General features: G+C 35.4%; 1 protein-coding gene across 2 annotated transcripts; it reads right to left on the reverse strand.

The window, feature by feature from the left end:
* Positions 1-852: 852 nt before the first annotated feature.
* Positions 853-17,898, reverse strand: LOC127646460 (ras-related protein Rab-22A). 2 transcript variants are annotated; one of them, XR_007970936.1, is made up of 8 exons: positions 17,571-17,898; positions 16,683-16,762; positions 13,177-13,258; positions 8,409-8,480; positions 7,337-7,443; positions 5,662-5,771; positions 4,057-4,572; positions 853-2,781 (listed from the first exon to the last, which is right to left on the reverse strand). XR_007970936.1 is itself a non-coding variant. In XM_052130140.1 (7 exons), exons 1-7 carry the CDS (start codon positions 17,604-17,606, stop codon positions 4,469-4,471), a joined length of 591 nt encoding a protein of 196 aa, XP_051986100.1. In that variant the 5' UTR covers positions 17,607-17,898; the 3' UTR covers positions 853-4,468. The 2 variants fall into 2 exon arrangements, 1 of the variants encoding a protein (XP_051986100.1); XM_052130140.1 differs by having other exon boundaries at positions 853-4,572.
* Positions 17,899-17,999: the final 101 nt, after the last annotated feature.

Below are 17,999 nucleotides of genomic sequence, written 5' to 3' on the forward strand. Positions count from 1 at the left end.
TCAGGATTCCCAGAGCTCAGTTCTTTAGGTATTTACAGCTGCGCCACCAGCTCTGTACTATTTTTGGGTGTAGTATACACCCCCCTAAAGCAGCAGATACTCTAAGCAGTGATTACTTGGCTTGGAAAAGGCTATGAGGCATCAGTGTATTACTCCCTGCTAATTCTGAGTCTGGGGGACAGAGCTTCAGCTTGGCACTTGGTATTGGAGGAGGGAGTGTGGGCAAGGATTCTAAAAAACATCAAGTCTACATCTAGAGATGCAAGGGTGAACCTTATGCAATTTAAGATTTTACAAAGATTCCATTGGACCCCCTCTAGATTGTTTAGGCTGGGTCTTAAAGACACACTCCCATGCTGGCATTGCCAATCAGAAGATGGGGACACAGTTCATGTTTTCTGGTTCAGGGTCCAGAGTTTTACGGGAGATGTATTAGGTACTCAAATCTCAATTTGCCCTAGACTCTGTATATGTACATGAAGAATTGGATCCTGGCCGGTGTCACTATAGACAGACAAGTTATCCTTAGAAGATGGATGTCGGATGGAGCCTTTTTGGAGGGCTCTCAGGGAGGGGCAGTGGAGGGAGATGTGTTGTTTTAAATGTGCATGTTTTAGCCTTTTTGAACATATATTAATGTGTGTGTGTGTGTGTATTTTTCTACTGTTTAAATTGTCTGTTTGTGTGCCTTTGTCAATTGGCATTTGAGGGGGGGTTAATGTTCAGGAGGAAGTGTTGTAATTAATATAATGTGATTCCAAATATTTTATTATTTTTTGTTAATTTTTTTATACGTTATTTGGAATAAATACAATTGTTAATAATAAAAAAAATAATAATAAAATTGGATTTTTGTATAATTTTATTACTAATAAAGAGCACATAATTTCCCTATGCACATTCACAAATTAACAAATAAAAGGATATTTTCAAGCCTTTTTGCATGACAAAAAAATACAAGAGTTAAGCTCAATAATAAAAAAAAAATAACACTTATTTGATTACGTTAAATTACTGTTTTGTATATACTGAAATACAATGGTAAGCAGTAAAATATAATAATGCTTGAAAGACTACACATAATTTAACTTACACATTCTAATATGTGGTATCAAACACGGTAAAGTGCATAATGAGAATTTGAAAAATTTCTTAGGGCCAGCCCAAGACTGTTGACATTGTTATCTGACCTAAACACCATTCCAAACCAGACTACTAGTGACCAGACATACTGAAAAAAATTTTCATACTGAAAAAAATGTAATTTTTTCAATTACACATTCCCATTTCATAACAAAATGATATTGAATTGTATAATGATTAACTAAATAAACTTAATAAAACTGAATTTTTTGTTTTGTTTTATTTTCTTGATGGAATTTTGTCATGAAATTGAAATTCGTAAATCTTAAAATGATTCCTTTGAGTGCAGCATATTAAACTGTCATACACAAGCATGCCGTTCCATTCAAAGTTATTAAAGCAAAGTCTGTGTCCCAAGCAAGACCTTTAATTGGACTAAATGACACATTTAGAGTTACTGTGTATCACAGGTTTTATACAAGAACAATGCATTTCCATACATGTAAAGGCCCTTCAATAAGTATAATCAAAAATGAAATTAAGTTTACTTTTACAAAAGGTTTTACATGACACAGAAAATAAAAATGTGAAGTTTAGATTCTGGTTTGAGTGAAAGATACATTTACTTAACAGGTGATATATTAGTCAGTGAACAAAAATCAGTTTGCATGGTAATTCAATTTCTTTCTGTATAAACACTAACAGAGACTGCTTAAGACTCATTTTGTGATACATTTCGAGTTATGTTGACTGGGACATGCAAATTGACACCCAATCTTCAAAAGTGTAATTTTTTACCCCCAGTTTCCTTCTTTCATTCAACAAGTCTTCTAGATGAAAATATAAAATTAATGAAATAACTACTGCAGTAAGCCTTACATTTTTCTTGAGCAAGTAAATTCGTGCTATGATTACTGACGGCACACAATTTTGGAAAAAAATATTATTATTGCACTTCTGAATTCCTGAACAACATCATGGCACATTGGCAGGACTGCATATAGTGTCTTAACATATTTTAAATGACAGAAAACAAAAACCAAGGTGATACGTGTCATTTCTGCACCAATAAAGGTCACCTATGTGACAAATTGTAACAATTATTAATTCTGGCTGAACAAACCTTCAGTAAATGTTTTCTATATTATATGTAGAGAAAAGTTCTATTATAACTATTATATATTAACTAACATTATATGCTCTGTAGACTCTAAAGTAATGTTTGAGACGGTCAATTAGAAATTGTTTGAAATTGCATGGGCATATCTTTTAGAAGTTCTGCCTTTTATGACCTTTTTCAATTTAAATTAAAGTGTATTTCTAAAATGTCCTGGTTCTTAAAATGATAATTCACCCAAAGTGAAAATACTCACCCTTGTGTTGTTGCAAACCCGTCTGACTTGTGACTAACCTTTTATGGAACATTTCTTTTGATGTTCCACAGAAGAAAGTCATACGGGTTTGGAATGACATCAGGGTGAGCAAATAAAGACAGAATTTTCATTTTTGGGTGAACGATCCCTTTAAGGAAATATTTAGGTTAAAAAACTATAAAGCTTTGGGGTCAGTAGAAAGCCAAATTGTTTTTAAAGGCAGGATTTAGGGTTAAGATGTCTTGTTACTAGTTTCCAGATACACTCCTTTTTTATCCCTGTCCAGATAGTAAAAGCATGTTGGATGTGCAGGCCAAAATGTATTCTGCAAAAGAATGAGAAAGATGAAAAATGTTTATGAGACAATTACAGCATTTGGCAAGACCTCACAAAATCAGTTGAGCCAGTAAAAAAGTAATATAAAAACAGCAAGAGATCTGACTAGACCTACTGCCAGCTAACACAAATGGTTAAAATGCAATCTCAGAAATATTTGGATATAATACAACATTGAAGATAGTCCTGGAAGAAAACCCCTAAAAGACGCTAGTCTCGCAGAATTCGTTTACAGAATTTTGGAATTTGGCTCCTTCCCTCAGATAAAAGATCTGATATGGAAAACATTTAAACGGTTGGAAAATGTATCATATCTAACACTTAAAAACTGCTATTCTTATCAGGATTTTAGAAGGCTGGCCAACTTTATCAAAAGCAGATCAATATTTAAGTGCTTTTTTACTACAAGTTCTCCTCCCCGCCCAGTAGGTGGCGATATGCACAAAGAATGTGAATCGCCAAAGACAAAAGAAGAATGTGAAAGTGAAAATGGAGATAAATAGTAAAAAAGGACTAAAATATTTATCTGTTTGTCACCCACACCTTTCATATCACTTCTGAAGACATGGATTTAACCTCTGGAGTTAAATGGATTACTTCCATGCTACTTTTATGTGATCAGAGCAGAGATATTTTCCTAAAAACCTTCGTTTGTGTTCTGCAGAAGAAAGAACGTCATAGACATCTGGGATGGCATGAGGGTGAGTAAATGATGAAAGAATTTTAATTTTTGGGTGAATTATTCCTTTAAGAAATTTTTAATTGTTATATTACCGGTATTCAAAAAATCTTAAATGGTACAAATATATCATAACTGTAATGCATCCAGGCATTTTACGTTTGAGTTTTATTAAATTAAATTTATTCTTAGTGGTGACACTTATTAGATTAGATTCTTATTACTGTAATACAGTATTTTTTATACAATATTTCTGTAAAAATCTGTACTACATTAAAAAATACTATCATAATGTATAAAAACTTTATACTTTTTTTGCATTATAGCAATGAAAATTAGAATTAGAGAATTAAAATAATAATATTTTTTGCATTGCAGTAAGAGAACGCATAATGTCACGATGCAAAAGATTTTAATGTTTCTAAAAATAGGCTTTATTTTCTTTAAGTAAAATATAATATTATATCTTACTTTTGATTTTGGGTTGAATTATGACCCAAACATTTTCTAGGTGTTTTTATTGTTTATATTATACATATCAAAAATTTGCAAAAATAAGAGAAACAAGAAAGCTATGTTGCTTACATTTGGACAGACCGCTGGAACTGTTAATATGCACAAGCTGACAGACAGTGGCTTTGCAGGAAACCTTTTATAGAGTTTTGCAGAGGAACGAGAGAGAGAGAGAGAGAGAGAGAGAGAGAGAGAGAGAGAGAGAGCACATCACAGTATCTGATCTGCTCAGCAGGTGTTTGTGTTGCTGTCTGATTCTGGGTAGGGATCTAGACCCTAGAAATTAATTTCTAAGGATGACTGTATAGTGCCAAAGAGCTGGCAAGTTGAGGTACAACAATATCTGAACTTCTTTTTTGGCTCCATAGGGAAGTTACATAGCTTCCTCTATGACATCACATTCTTCATTTGCTATTCTCCTTGGTTACTAATGGAAAGAGAGTGAGAGGTCGATGAGGGTTTGGCCGGATTGTTTACAACTGCGTCAGCAGCAAGTACGTTCTCGGGTCGACTCTGATGGTTGGCGACGTATTTTGAAGCCCTTGACTGCAAACCCGCCATCTGTGTCTAAAACTGGGACCCTCTGACCTGGAAAAAAAAAGAAAAAAGAAAAGAAAAACATAAAATTAAGATAAGAAATTAAGACGTGCCATTTTTTTTAATGTAAAAAAACTTAACCCTATCCCTGCGTAATAATTATTAGCATATAAGTAAGCCATTTGTAGGTTGATTTCCCCAAAAGTGTAAACACTTTATCTGTGTCGCTATCAAAACATTGCTCTGACTGTTTGAGGATCTTGACCAGCCCAATACAAAGAAACAACGAATTAACCGATAGCATGTTGTTAGGGTGGGGCTATCAGTCTTCCAACCAATGGAAGACAGGGGGCATATTCAGGAAACCTTTTGAAAAACAATCATAATTTTTGCAATTCCATTTGGTACCACTAGAATCATAGTAATGACACACATTAAAGGCATTGTTCCCCCACAAAATCAAAATTCTCTTATCATTTACTCACCCACATGCCATCCAAGATGTGTATGACTTTCTTTTTTCTGCTCAACACTAACAATGAATTTATATCTCAGCACTGTAGGTCCATACAATGCAAGTGAATGGTGACCAAAATTTTGAAGCTACAAAAAGCACATAAAAGGCAGCAACAAAGGTAATCCATAAGACTCCAGTGGTTCCATGGGCCTACGGAGCTGAGACATTCTTCTAAAAATCTATGTTTGTGTTACAGAACACATCTGGGATGGCTTGAGGGTGAATAAACGATGAGAGACTTTTATTTATGTTTGAAATGTTCCTTTAAACTGCTTGTACAAAAGTGGCAAGCTGTATGTCTATTCCTTGACGGTGCAAATGCCAAACACTGTGGTAAAAGATCCACATCCTGTAACTCATCCACTGCCCTGGGTCCAAGTGCTGAGAACAAGTATCCACCTGAGCGCTATTCTCACCACCAACAAAATGAATTATACATCGTGCAATCCATTATAAATGAAATAATAGATCTGTGTTGCAATGAACAGCATTTATTAAAACTTGACTCTACAGTAGTTGATTCAAAAGCTCAGTCAAGAGGATCATTTAAATGAGTGATAGTAGATCTCTATAGACTTCCTATGGACATAAAAGCACGGATGACTAGTTAGGGATTAACTCACTGATCTGAATGAAGACCTCATTGATGTTAATGGCATTTTTGGCACTGGTTTCAACATATATGGCGTGAATGGAGTCAGCATAGTCCTTGGCGTCCTTCTCTGACACCTCCCTGGTAAACAAAAAGACAGGAACATAACAGCAGAAAAGGAAAGGTGTTAAAAAAGAATGAGTAATGGAGTAGTAGTAGCTCACAATACTACAGAAACAATTTTGAGGCACTGTCAAAACCTCAAAGAGTAACTATAGTTATAAAAGCAAAAGAAAACTGTGGCATGTTTGCGTTATTCTGAATATTTTATCACTAGAATTATTATTAATATTGATACTATGGGAGTGTGGAAGAATATATGAGACATTTTTAAACATGTATTTTTCTGTGGTGATGGTGAATAACTAGCACACAACAGGATGTTCAAGTACAGCTATTGTGTGCAGGCTGTTCTCTGCGCACCTGTCACCTGATCACAGGTGCTGATAAGATTGCACCTTTGCTACACATATCAGGCCGGTCACACTGATAACAGATCAAATTTCCATTGACGCTTTACTATCTTAGATTATCCGCCCATGCATTAACCAACTAGATCTTCTGAGGAAATTATTATTGGTGCTTTCCTGTTCAAAAATTGCCACCACAATGCTAGGGTAGTTGCTAGGACATTGCTAGGTTGTTGTTTGCACTTCGCAGGCAAAACTCAAAAGTGACTCAAAAGTGATTTAGTGACTGTGGGAACATTTTTGCTAAATTATATAAGATGGTTTATAACAGATATCGCAGCAGTTCCGAGGTAAAATATCCACTGAGTGGTGCTAAAAGCCAGTTAAATGTTCTCCCAAACAGATGAGGTTTTTTAGGTAAATCCACAAAACCAAACTTCCTACCCTATACCTTAAACCTAAACCTAACTTATAGTGTCATAAATGCAAATGTGAGAAGAAAAACACAGTTGCTGAAGCAACCACGTCATTTTGAGGTGCTTGTATGATACTTTCAACCCACATGTCGACTTGTGTGCTCTTCCGGGCTTGTGCAGTGGCACTTTGCGTTACAAATGCAATGCTTTATCAGTTAAACTACCACGCAATTTGATCATGTTTGAAAAAGCTTGTAAATGCAGTTGGTTGTAAATCTCTTATTATGCTTTGGGGGAAAAAAAAAAACATCTAAAATCAACTTTCAAAAGTGTAATAAACTGTGGCTGTGGATCACTGAAAACAGCACTGGATCTGCCAGAAAATGCAACATCTAAGTTTAATGTGCCAGACTGAACAATCACAAGAATTTTCCCTGACATTTATTGCCCAAACGCTTGCAGTGCAATCGCTACTCATCAGCTATGACGTCTTGGTCTTTATGGTTTTGAGAAGTAAAATGCAACCGCACTGAGAGCTGACCTGCACTGCCAAAGAAAGCAATGGTGAACCAAGACATATCATTGGACCTGTGGGAAGTGTGAAGCAATTTAAACTGGAAAGATAAATTACAGAGTGTTGCGCGTATGGTAACTGCACGTATGCGACCTTGTTTTCAATGAGTCAAGACAAGCTGACAGCAAATATGCAGGTCTTTTCCAAATTTCAAATTGAGTTGATGGCCACTGCGTGTGCATCCCTTCAAGTTGAATAGAGATGACAGGATGTGGAGTCTTTTGTGGCAATGATGGTGGAATTCACCTCGCATCCAAGAGATCGCATTTGTTGCCAGCGATAGCCACCACTATATTGGGTGGTCCGTGCTGGCGAAGTTCCTTCACCCAGTTCTTCAAAGTTTGGAATGATTCCTGAGTGAGAAAGAAGAGGAGTTTTTCAAGACTGCATCCAGCTGCTGAAAGGTCAAAGGTTTTAAACATTGACATCCACAGAAATGCTCATAAATCACCTGCTCTAAAATACGACAGATCTTAGAAGACCTAAAATACAATGAGGATATTTTTTTGTTCTATCCAATACAAAATACGATTTTTAGCAGAATGTCTAGGATGCTTTTTCCATACAACTACTTCTTTGTTTTGGAAATTCCAATGTTCCAAAAAGTAAAAAAGTGGGGGCCTGGGTAGCTCAGTGAGTAAAGACACTGACTACCATCCCTAGAGTTTGTGAGTTCAAATCCCAGGGCGTGCTGAGTGACTCCAGCCAGGTCTCCTAAACCAAATTGGCCCGGTTCCTAAGGAGGGTAGAGTCACATGGGGTAACATTCTCGTGGACACTATAATGTGGTTCGCTCTCTGTGGGGCACGTGGCGAGTTGTGCGTGGATGCCGCGGTAGATGCCACAAAGCCTCCTTACGTGCTATGTCTCCGCGGTAATGCGCTAAACAAGCCACGTGATGAGATGCATGGTCTCAAACGCTGAGGCAACTGAGATTCGTCCTCCGCCACCCGGATTGAGGAGAGTCACTACGCCACCATGAGGACTTATGATTGGTAATTGGGCATTCCAAATTCGGGAGAGGAAAAAAAAAAAAAAAAAGCACAAAAGTAATCTATACGACTTGTGGGCTATATTCCAAGACTTCTGAAGCCATACTTAGTGTAAAACAAATGTAAGTCATTATTAACTGAAAATCTTGCCTTCAGCCCATAACTCCTTTTGTGTTCCATGGAAATCAGAGAGATATACATGTTTCAAATGGCATGAGGGTAAGTAGATGATGACAGATTTTTTATTATTTTGGGGTGAACTATCTCTTTAATAACTTTACCAGCAGCAAGATTTGTGAGGTAATAATGAATAAATGTTTCAGTACCTCTTTAGTGATGTCATACACAATGATGGCTGCAGCAGAGCCCCTGTAGTACATGGGAGCCAGGGCACGAAACTAAGGGCAAAACACAGAGTGAGAGATGGGAAGGAGAGAGAAAAAAATATTACAGTCTGTGTTTTCAAAACTTAATTATGGAGTGTGTTTATATCTACAACAATATACTAGGCACCACTTTACAATAAGGTTCCATTTGTTAACATTAGTTAACAACATTATTTAACATGAACTAAGAATGAACAATACTTTTACAGAATGTATTAATCTCGGTTAATGTTAATTATAACATATAGTAATGCATTGTTAACATAAGTTAATGCACTATGAACTAACATTGAAAAATATTTATAAATGCAGTAAAAAATATATTGTTCATTCTTAGTTCAAAGTCATAATATCTAATGCATTAACTAATGTTAACAAATTAAACCATATTTTAAAGTGTTATACCCATGTGACTTTTAATAATTTTTTTTATGTCAAAGTGTAAACAGGCATGCACACAATACATAAACTCATTGGATAAACCGCCAGAATGCATAAAGGTGTACATGCTGAGCAAAATCTATGAGTGCCAGATTTATTTAGATTTGCTTAAACAGTTTTCCATTCATTGATAAAATAACAGTTTACACTAACATAAACAGAATATCACCAAATTCTGATTTATATTAGAATATTTTTGTGCATGTACACACAGTCCACATCCACACAATCCGTTGTTTCAAAACTTTGTTTTCAGTTTCGTAACGTTATCTTTTTCAAAAGTATGCAGTAATGTAAAACATTTTAGAAACACTCCATTTTCGGTGGAGGAAAATGCTGTTCAAGTGTGAATGAGAGGCATGGTGAAATCAATGTGTTTTCAAATGAAAATGTATTAGTATGGACCTGGCCTCAGCCTGTAACTGTGTTTACATGCACAAGAATATTCTGACATTAATGAGAATGTATTAATTAAAATTTTTGATAATGTCAACACCTTTTTCAGAATACCAATCATAGCTAAAATGTATTTATATCATCAGGTTATTATCTGCTTTTGACGTCAAAATGTAACCAGGCATGCACACAACACTTGCACACATTGAATAAGAATGCCGGTAAAGGTGTTTACATGCAACACAACATTTGGGGGCAAAAATCTAGGCAAGCTGATCGGTTTATGCTTAAACAGTTAATGACGTAACCACAATAAAGGAAAACCGTTTAAGCCATTTGCATGACCACACATGTCGTTTATTGAGCTTAGATGGTGTAAGAAAGTGCATATAAAAGCGCTCGCTGATAACATCCCAACATCCCTACTTGTAGCAGGGCAGCTTATCCCAACCTGCTCATGCTTATTATCAGACCTTTGAGAGAATTTGTACATTTTGGCTGAGATCTCCTTGGAGTTTCACTCCAAATTACACATACAACTCAAACACAAATAAACGCATGTTATTTCAACATGTTCCTTTTTACATTTCAAACAGAACTCCATGCAGCAGATCAGGAAAAGAACGTTGAAAAACCCCTAGATGTGAGCCACCGTTAAACCCTGAAGGAGATTTTAGTTTCAAGCGGTCATGCCAAGGGGGGCTTGAGTCAGGAACTGAGGAGGGGGGAGGGAGTATATCAACACATGTGGGAGCCATTCTGGGAAAGATGAGCGCGATGTGTCAGACGCAGTTAGTGTTTTAATCATTATGAAACAGCATATTTGGGTTGAACGACCCCAGTCATCAAAAATAGAAAAAAAAAGAGATTAATAAAAACAAGCTGGATCTAGTATGCCATTCCACTGAAAACAGACCAAAAAGAGAGGAAAAATGCAGTAGAGAGAGAGAGAGAGAGACAGAGAGGAAAAGAGAACAAGAAAGAAGTCACTAGAGTAGAAACCCTGGCAGATCCCCTACAAGCATGTGCTGGTCTGAGAAATAATATAATAAGAAGAAATAATAAGTGTAATTAGCTAGTGTGTGTTTTTTGAATCTTAAAATATAATGCACATTGTTTGAAAATGTTATTTTCTGCCATATTTACGGTTCTGGCAAATTATCGGGACCTTAAAATGGCCTTAAAGGTTAACAGCTGCATGCTACAAATTTGTGCACACTTCAGACAACTGTTTAAAAGTTGTCTGTGCATTTATCAATAAAAGTGAGTCAAGTGAAAAAGCCCATGCATCTTTTGCATGCATGCAAATTCATTAAAATATACCCTGACATCAGTTGGTTAAATTTATTTGCAATAAATGGCTCATACAAGTGAAGTTAGTTTTGAGAAAAGGTCTAGCATAATTTGTTTGCAGATGCAACTTGGTTTGATATTTTGTTATCTAATGCAAAAATAAATATATAAATCCATTAATTTTTAAGTGTCCAAACAATTTGTTGACTATTTGGATTTTGTGACAATGATGTAAACTCATTTTAAACGAAATAAGAAGAAACAATTCACTAGACAGAATGCAGTTATAAGAGGAATTATTAGAACAGCATCTAGAAATAATAATTAATCTCTACCAATTCATTCAACAACCATAAAACTGTATTAGACAAATTGCATCCATAGCTTGACGGACAAAGTCTCTCACATTTATAGCTGTTTTTGGCCCAAAAGGAAATGTTTTAGTTTAGCTGTATTCTGACTAAAGTTGCAAGATGTCTTCACACACATGTCCCAGCATTCCAGGCAGTGTGGTCTCTCTTTCTCTCTCCAATTCTCCTTCATATTTTCTCACTGCTTCCTTCAGTCCTTCACTACCTCTTCAAATTTCTTTTGCTGTCTCCAGAGCTCTCTCCTCCTTTTTCTCTCTTATACTTGCAGTAGAATTTAAAAATGAAAGAGGGTACTTGCTTGTTTTGTTTTAGCATTTTTTCATTACAAATTGTATTATTTAAAACATAATTTGTGTTAACATGAGAGTTAACATGATATATTTCACAAAGTTGCTTACATATGATCGATGAGCAAGAAATAGTAAATAATCTCAAGATTTCTTTTTCATTTCAAATAACATCCCATCTCAAACCTTTTGGACCCCACTGTAAATTGTAGCTTTTTCTAAAGCAATAAAAATATCAATTAGATTGAAAGATAGATAGACAGACAGATAAATTAGAATGACAGAAAGACAGATAGTCAGATGGATACAGACAGACAATTAGTTTAGACAGAATGAAATAAACACAGACAGATTAATTCGATAGAACGACAGACTGACAGAACAACAGAAAAATGTTCTAGATCGACAGACACGCAGACTTAAGATATAAATGACAGACAAACAGAAAGATAGATAGTCATAGACAGACAGACAAATAGACCGAAGTTACACAGACATACAGACAGATACATTAGATGGAATGACAGACAGATAGACAGACTGAAAAACAGACAGACAGAACAATTTGATAGATCAACAAGCAGACACACAGGCAGATAAGATATAACGACAGACAGATTAATTAGATAGAATGACAGACAGACACAGACAGATATGATAGAACAACAGACACACACAGATAGATACATTAGATAGAATGAAAGACAGACAGATAGACAGGCTGAACAACAGAAAATTTGATAGACCAAAAAGGACATGGCACACAGTCGTACAGTGTTGTTGTAAAAAGCATTGTGTTGGACAATTATTCAATCAGGAGCCTGACAGCCACTGAAAAGCCAGCTCACAGCTTTTGGTCAAGCTCCTGGCCAAGTATAAGAATCTGTTGACAGAACTGTTTCTCTTCACAAGAGAACTAAGAGTTAGAGAGAAAGACACTGAGAGGGAGGGCGAAAGACTGACAGAGAGACAGACATTTTGGGTTGAACTGCTCTTCTTAAATCTTATCTCTGACAAAGCCGAACTTCTCATTCCATCGAGCTCTGGGGCATACACAAAGCAAAGCAAAGAAGTGACCTCTTTTTTTTCTTCCTATTTTCCACCTTTTAAAATAAAGTGAATTCATAAAAACTATCGAATTACACAAATTGCAGTATGAGAGTTGTACAGAGACAAAAAATATCTTATATTAAGCTTTTTTAAAGTAGCCACTCTTTGTCTGGATTCCAGCTCTGCACACTCTGGGTATTCTCTCAACCAACTCCTATTCCCATGTACAGTATCCTGGACACTTGTAGGCTGATTTTCCTACACTATCATGAGAAACATAAATTCAGTCTAATGTGTCCAAACTATTGACTGGTATTGTATATAAATACAAATAAGTGAGAAGAAATTCCTTAACACTTGGTATGACACTATTTTTTTTAGCGGCCTGTGTGGGCTGCTTGGCATTCTACAAATAGCATCACAGATAAACATAAGTGGAGATCATATTCCAAACAGTCCCAAGACTGCTGTCAAATCCTAACCGGCAATAAACATCTAACATGGACATGCCAGCCACCTCTCCTACATATGATCATATATGGGAAGGAGTGACTACCAGTCAAAAATGAAACTTTTTAGTCTTTTTGTATGAATAGTGCGAAAAAGGGTTTTTGAATAAAATATCAGTATCACCACAACTACAAAGGACCAATCACATTTTAATAACACATACTAAATTTGTTCATCTAAATACACACATACTGCACATTCACTCACAAGTGAAAAAAAGAGAAAGCAATACTGCCCTCTGTCGGACTAAAAAAGCATTGCAACAATACACCGTGAAACAGCGTAAACATTGTATTTAATCGATGCCAGCTTGTGCATATGTCACCTCAGTGTTTGTGCATTGATTGTTATGGCGTTTACCCTTTCTTGCCCAGCTGTGTCCCAGATGAGGAATTTGTGAAGCTCATTTTGGTACTGCACTGTCTTTGTCATAAATGATGCTCTGAAAATAAAATCAACATGAGAGATCAATATAATTTTAAGCCCAAACATTACTAATAGACAGTGTTGGGGAGTAACGGAATACATGTAACAGGATTACGTATTTAAAAAACTAAATATAAGTAACTGTATTCCACTACAGTTACAATTTATATAATTGGTAATTAGAATAGTTACATTTCAAAAAGTATTTTGATTACTGAAGAGATTACTTTGCATTTTATTGTCATTTGTTTCATTTAATATTTAGTCCTTTCAGAAGGAAAACATTTATACATATAAATGATGCGATCCAAAGTGCATTTGAACAGCCGTGAAACACTTTCTTATGATGTGTTACATTCATACGAGCAGACAGAGAAGTACGTTTGAAGTTTGGAGCAGAACAAATAGAAATAAACCTTGTGTAAATTGTCAGCTTTACACTAAGCTAAAATGCTATTTCTAGACATTTCACATGACCATGTTACCAGACACGATCATATTTTTTTTTATCAAAAAAAAAAAAATCTTTTTCTAGTAAGACCTTTGATGTTAGGGCAAACATTTTATTATTGATAATAATTGTTGTATTGTTTTACTGTAAAAATATCAATTAGATTTATCTTTACAACACTGCAAGATTTTTAGGTTTTTCAGAGAATGTATTTTTAACACGTGTATTTTGTCTTACTGTACTGGCAGGGTTTTTATAGTCAAAACAAGTGAAAAAAATCTACCAGTGCTGAAGAAGTAATCCAAAGTATTTAGAATATGTTACTGACCTTGAGTAATCTAACAGAATATATTACAAATGACATTTTAAAGCATGTATTCTGTAATCTGTAGTGGAACACATTTCAAAAGTAACCCTCACAACCCTGCTAATAGGTAGGCCCGAATGGAATAAAAACATTCTCAGAAAGCTGGATTTTTCAAGATTTAAATCCATTCCCCACATTTTCCCCATTATAAGTGCAAATTCCATGCAGGCCTACTTATAGATCTCTTTACAAAGTTAAAAGTGTCTTGCACAGTACAAGTATACATGAAACAAACATATAAGAATATGTGTTCTGCTGGTTCAACCAAGAATATCTGTTAGTTTAATTTAGATATACGTAACTCAATTAAAGAGGGTCAGAATTACAATTTGTGACAATAAAGTGGAAAGTGGAACATGTATTATACAATATACACTATATAATAAATTACTTAAAGGCTTACTGAGAGAGAACCAATTATCTAAAACAAACAGAACAGCTCCTAAAATAATTTAAGGAAATGGAGTTAGATAATCTGCAATGGTTAAATATTGCTGTCAAAAAGCAGATTGTTTCCATAGAGACATGATGCACAGATCGCATCAGTGTTTTGTATTGTGTTGAGGCCCAATGACAGCTGTCGAAAGCATGGCTGGGAACTATTATTAAGAACATAATTGATTGAATTAAATAACAAGATTAATATATCATTTATTCAAGGAAAAGTTCACCCAAAAATGAACATTCTCTCATCATTTAATCACCCTCATGCCATAGGTGTATGACTTTCTTCTGCAGAACACAAACAAAAATTGTCAGAAGAATATCTCCATACAATGCAAGTGAATGGTGACCACAGCTTTGAAACTCTAAAAATGACAAATGCAGCATAAAAAAAAATCCTGTGATAAAATCCATACACCGATCAGCCACAAAATGAAAACCACCTGCCTAATATTGTGTAGGTCCCCCTCGTGCTGCCAGAACAGCACCAACACGCATCTCAGAATAGCATTCTGACCTGATACTTCTCATCACAATTGTACAGAGCGATTATCTGAGTTACTGTAGACTTTGTCAGTTCGAACCAGTTTGGCCATTTCTTTGTTGAACTCTCTCACCTACAAGGCATTTCCGTCCACAGAACTGCCGCTCGCAGGAATTATTTTTATTTTTGGAACCATTCAGAGTAAATTCTAGAGACAATTGTGTGTGAAAATCCCAGGAGATCAGCAGTTACAGAAATTCTCAAACCAGTCCATCTGGCACCAACAATCATCCATGCGATCATCTAATCAGCCAATCATGTGGCAGCAGTGCATAAAATCATTCAGATACAGGTCAGGAGCTTCAGTTATGTTCACATCAACCATCAGAATGGGGAAAAATGTTGGACCGTGGCATGATTGTTGGTGCCACATAGCATTTTGAGATGTGGGTTTGGTGGTACGAGGTGGACCTACACAATATTAGGCAGGTGGTTTTAATGTTGTGGCTGATCGACTTATATTCAGAAGCAATATGATAGGTATGGCTGAGAAACAGGACAATATTGAAGTCCTTTTTTACTATAAATTCTCCTCCCTTCCCAGTAGTTAGCAATATGCAAAAATAATTGAATCGCCAAAAACAAAAGAAAAATGTGAAAAAGAAAGTGGAGATTTACATTAGAAAAGGACTACATTATTGAACTGTTTCCCACCCACACCTATCATTAAAACACTGGAGTCATATGGATTACTTTTATGCAGCCTTTATGTGCATTTGGTGCTTCAAAGTTTTGGCCACCGTTCACTTGCATTGTATGGACCTACCGAACTGAGATATTCTTCTAAAAATCTTCTTTTGTGTTAAGTAGAAGAAAGTCATACACATATGGAATGGCACGAGGGTAAGTAAATGAATGTTTGGGTGAACTATCCCTTTAAGAACATGTATTAAGTAATAAGCTTAATAATTTATTTATTAAGTAGTTAATATAGGAACATTTATTAAGTACTAAAAGGAATACGAAAACAAAACTTTAAAGTTGAAGACATAAATATACATAATTAAATTAGTATTACATCATTAAAACAAATAATCCATCGGATTGTTTTGTTTTTTCCAACAAAACCTTCAGATACAAACTCCATTAACACAAAGAGGAAATGAAATTTCGAGTATATCAGTTTTATTTGCTGGAAACAGCTTCCATTTCAGTACATGCCAAGGCTTATGTGTGCCAATGCTCCAAACTTAGTTTAAAAAATATGAAAGGGTGAATCTCATGAAAACACACCTGGGTCATATTTCAATAATTACAAATAATAAGAAGACCTGAAGAATGCATGAAGAAATAAAGCCTATTTTTACCATTTAGATTTTCATTTTTGTAGGCATTTAGACACTAAATTCAAAACTATTAAGCATTTTTTTAATCAGAATAAATGAATGAGGGCACAACATATACACACATGATGTTTACATACATCACCATTTAATGTCACAATGCAAAAATGGAATAAAATGGTATAAAAAACCTACACATTTTAATGGTCTAAAAAGTCTTTATTTTCTTGAAGCAAAATATGTTTTTTTGTGTGTGTGAAAAATGACCCAGCCATGTTTTACCCAAAAACCTGTTTGTATCTGCATCACAGTGAGCCTGACCAAATTGTGAGCATTTTGCGATGGACTTACCCAATTGTGGGATTAATACTGGGATCAAAACTGTCCTCCACAAACCTCCACACGATGCTTGACTTTCCAACTCCTGTATCCTAGAAGACAAGATGAAAATCAATTGGCAACACTCACAGACATCTTGAATCAAATCAATGAATATTGAGAGACTGCATAGCCAAAAGTATATATTGAATTCAATATATGGGTAAACACAGGCAATATAAGTAAATTGTGCCAACATGCAAAGCAATTTAATTTGATACCCTTAAAATGGCCATTACAGTAGATCAATGGACAGTTTTCTGTAAATGGGTGGTTGACAACATGAACATGAACTGTTAACTATTTAAGGTCAAACTTTAAATTTATACACAAATATGTGTACATTTTTCACGATTATTTTTCAGACCTAATCTGAGGTTAAAAAACTAAAATACATAATAATTCTAAAAGAAAATTGTTGTTTAAAATAGGTTTAGATGTTACTATGCACAAAACTGCCATCATTGCTTGAAATGTCTTGTCAACTAACCATTTCCAGATTGCACAGACAAAAACACACATTTATCAGCAATTTTGTGTAAACATAGGTATTAGTAGAAATTGTGTCACGTGAAATCCTTATACTAGATTGGTCCTATACAAACCCAATGTATTCCCTAAATATATTGATACAGGTTTATTGATGGCAACATCTCTAGATATTTTACATCCACTTCTGAACGTGGCATAAATACGTCATCAATCATGTTCAGAGATTATCATAGTTTGCACAACAGGTCAAACCATGGCGAGTTCAAACTGACGTCAACACTGATAATCGCGAGTGATAATAAAATATGCACTAAAAATGCAAGCCACCATGGCAACGTCAACTCATAAAAAAGTGAATAATATTCTTACCCCAAGAAGGCACACTTTCAACTCTCTTAGAGACATGTTGACCTCCAAGCTATTAAAAACTCCCCAAACATCCCAGACAGTTCATAAAGCAGATCAGCAACTATTTCTATTTGACGTAAGCAGAAAATAACAACACAAAAATTGAATAGATATTCACACACTAAAGTCGGATATTCACTGTCTTAACATGGAACACGGGATCAGATGCTGGTAATAAATCGCGACATAACGCGTAGAGCGTTTTCGTTGTTATAAAAATGGGATTTCGCAAAATTAGCGATCTATTAGTTTTGTTATGAGCTGCTCGCTGATCGCCATCTTGAACTCCGGCTGACGCGTCACGTGATCGACATTGTCTTATTTCTTTCCTCGCTGATCGTTCGATTCAGCGATACGATTTACCCGATTGATTTCAGGGGTAACGTGCTT

This window comes from Xyrauchen texanus, chromosome 7, assembly GCF_025860055.1.
Source record: "Xyrauchen texanus isolate HMW12.3.18 chromosome 7, RBS_HiC_50CHRs, whole genome shotgun sequence".
NCBI classification, from domain to species: domain Eukaryota; kingdom Metazoa; phylum Chordata; class Actinopteri; order Cypriniformes; family Catostomidae; genus Xyrauchen; species Xyrauchen texanus.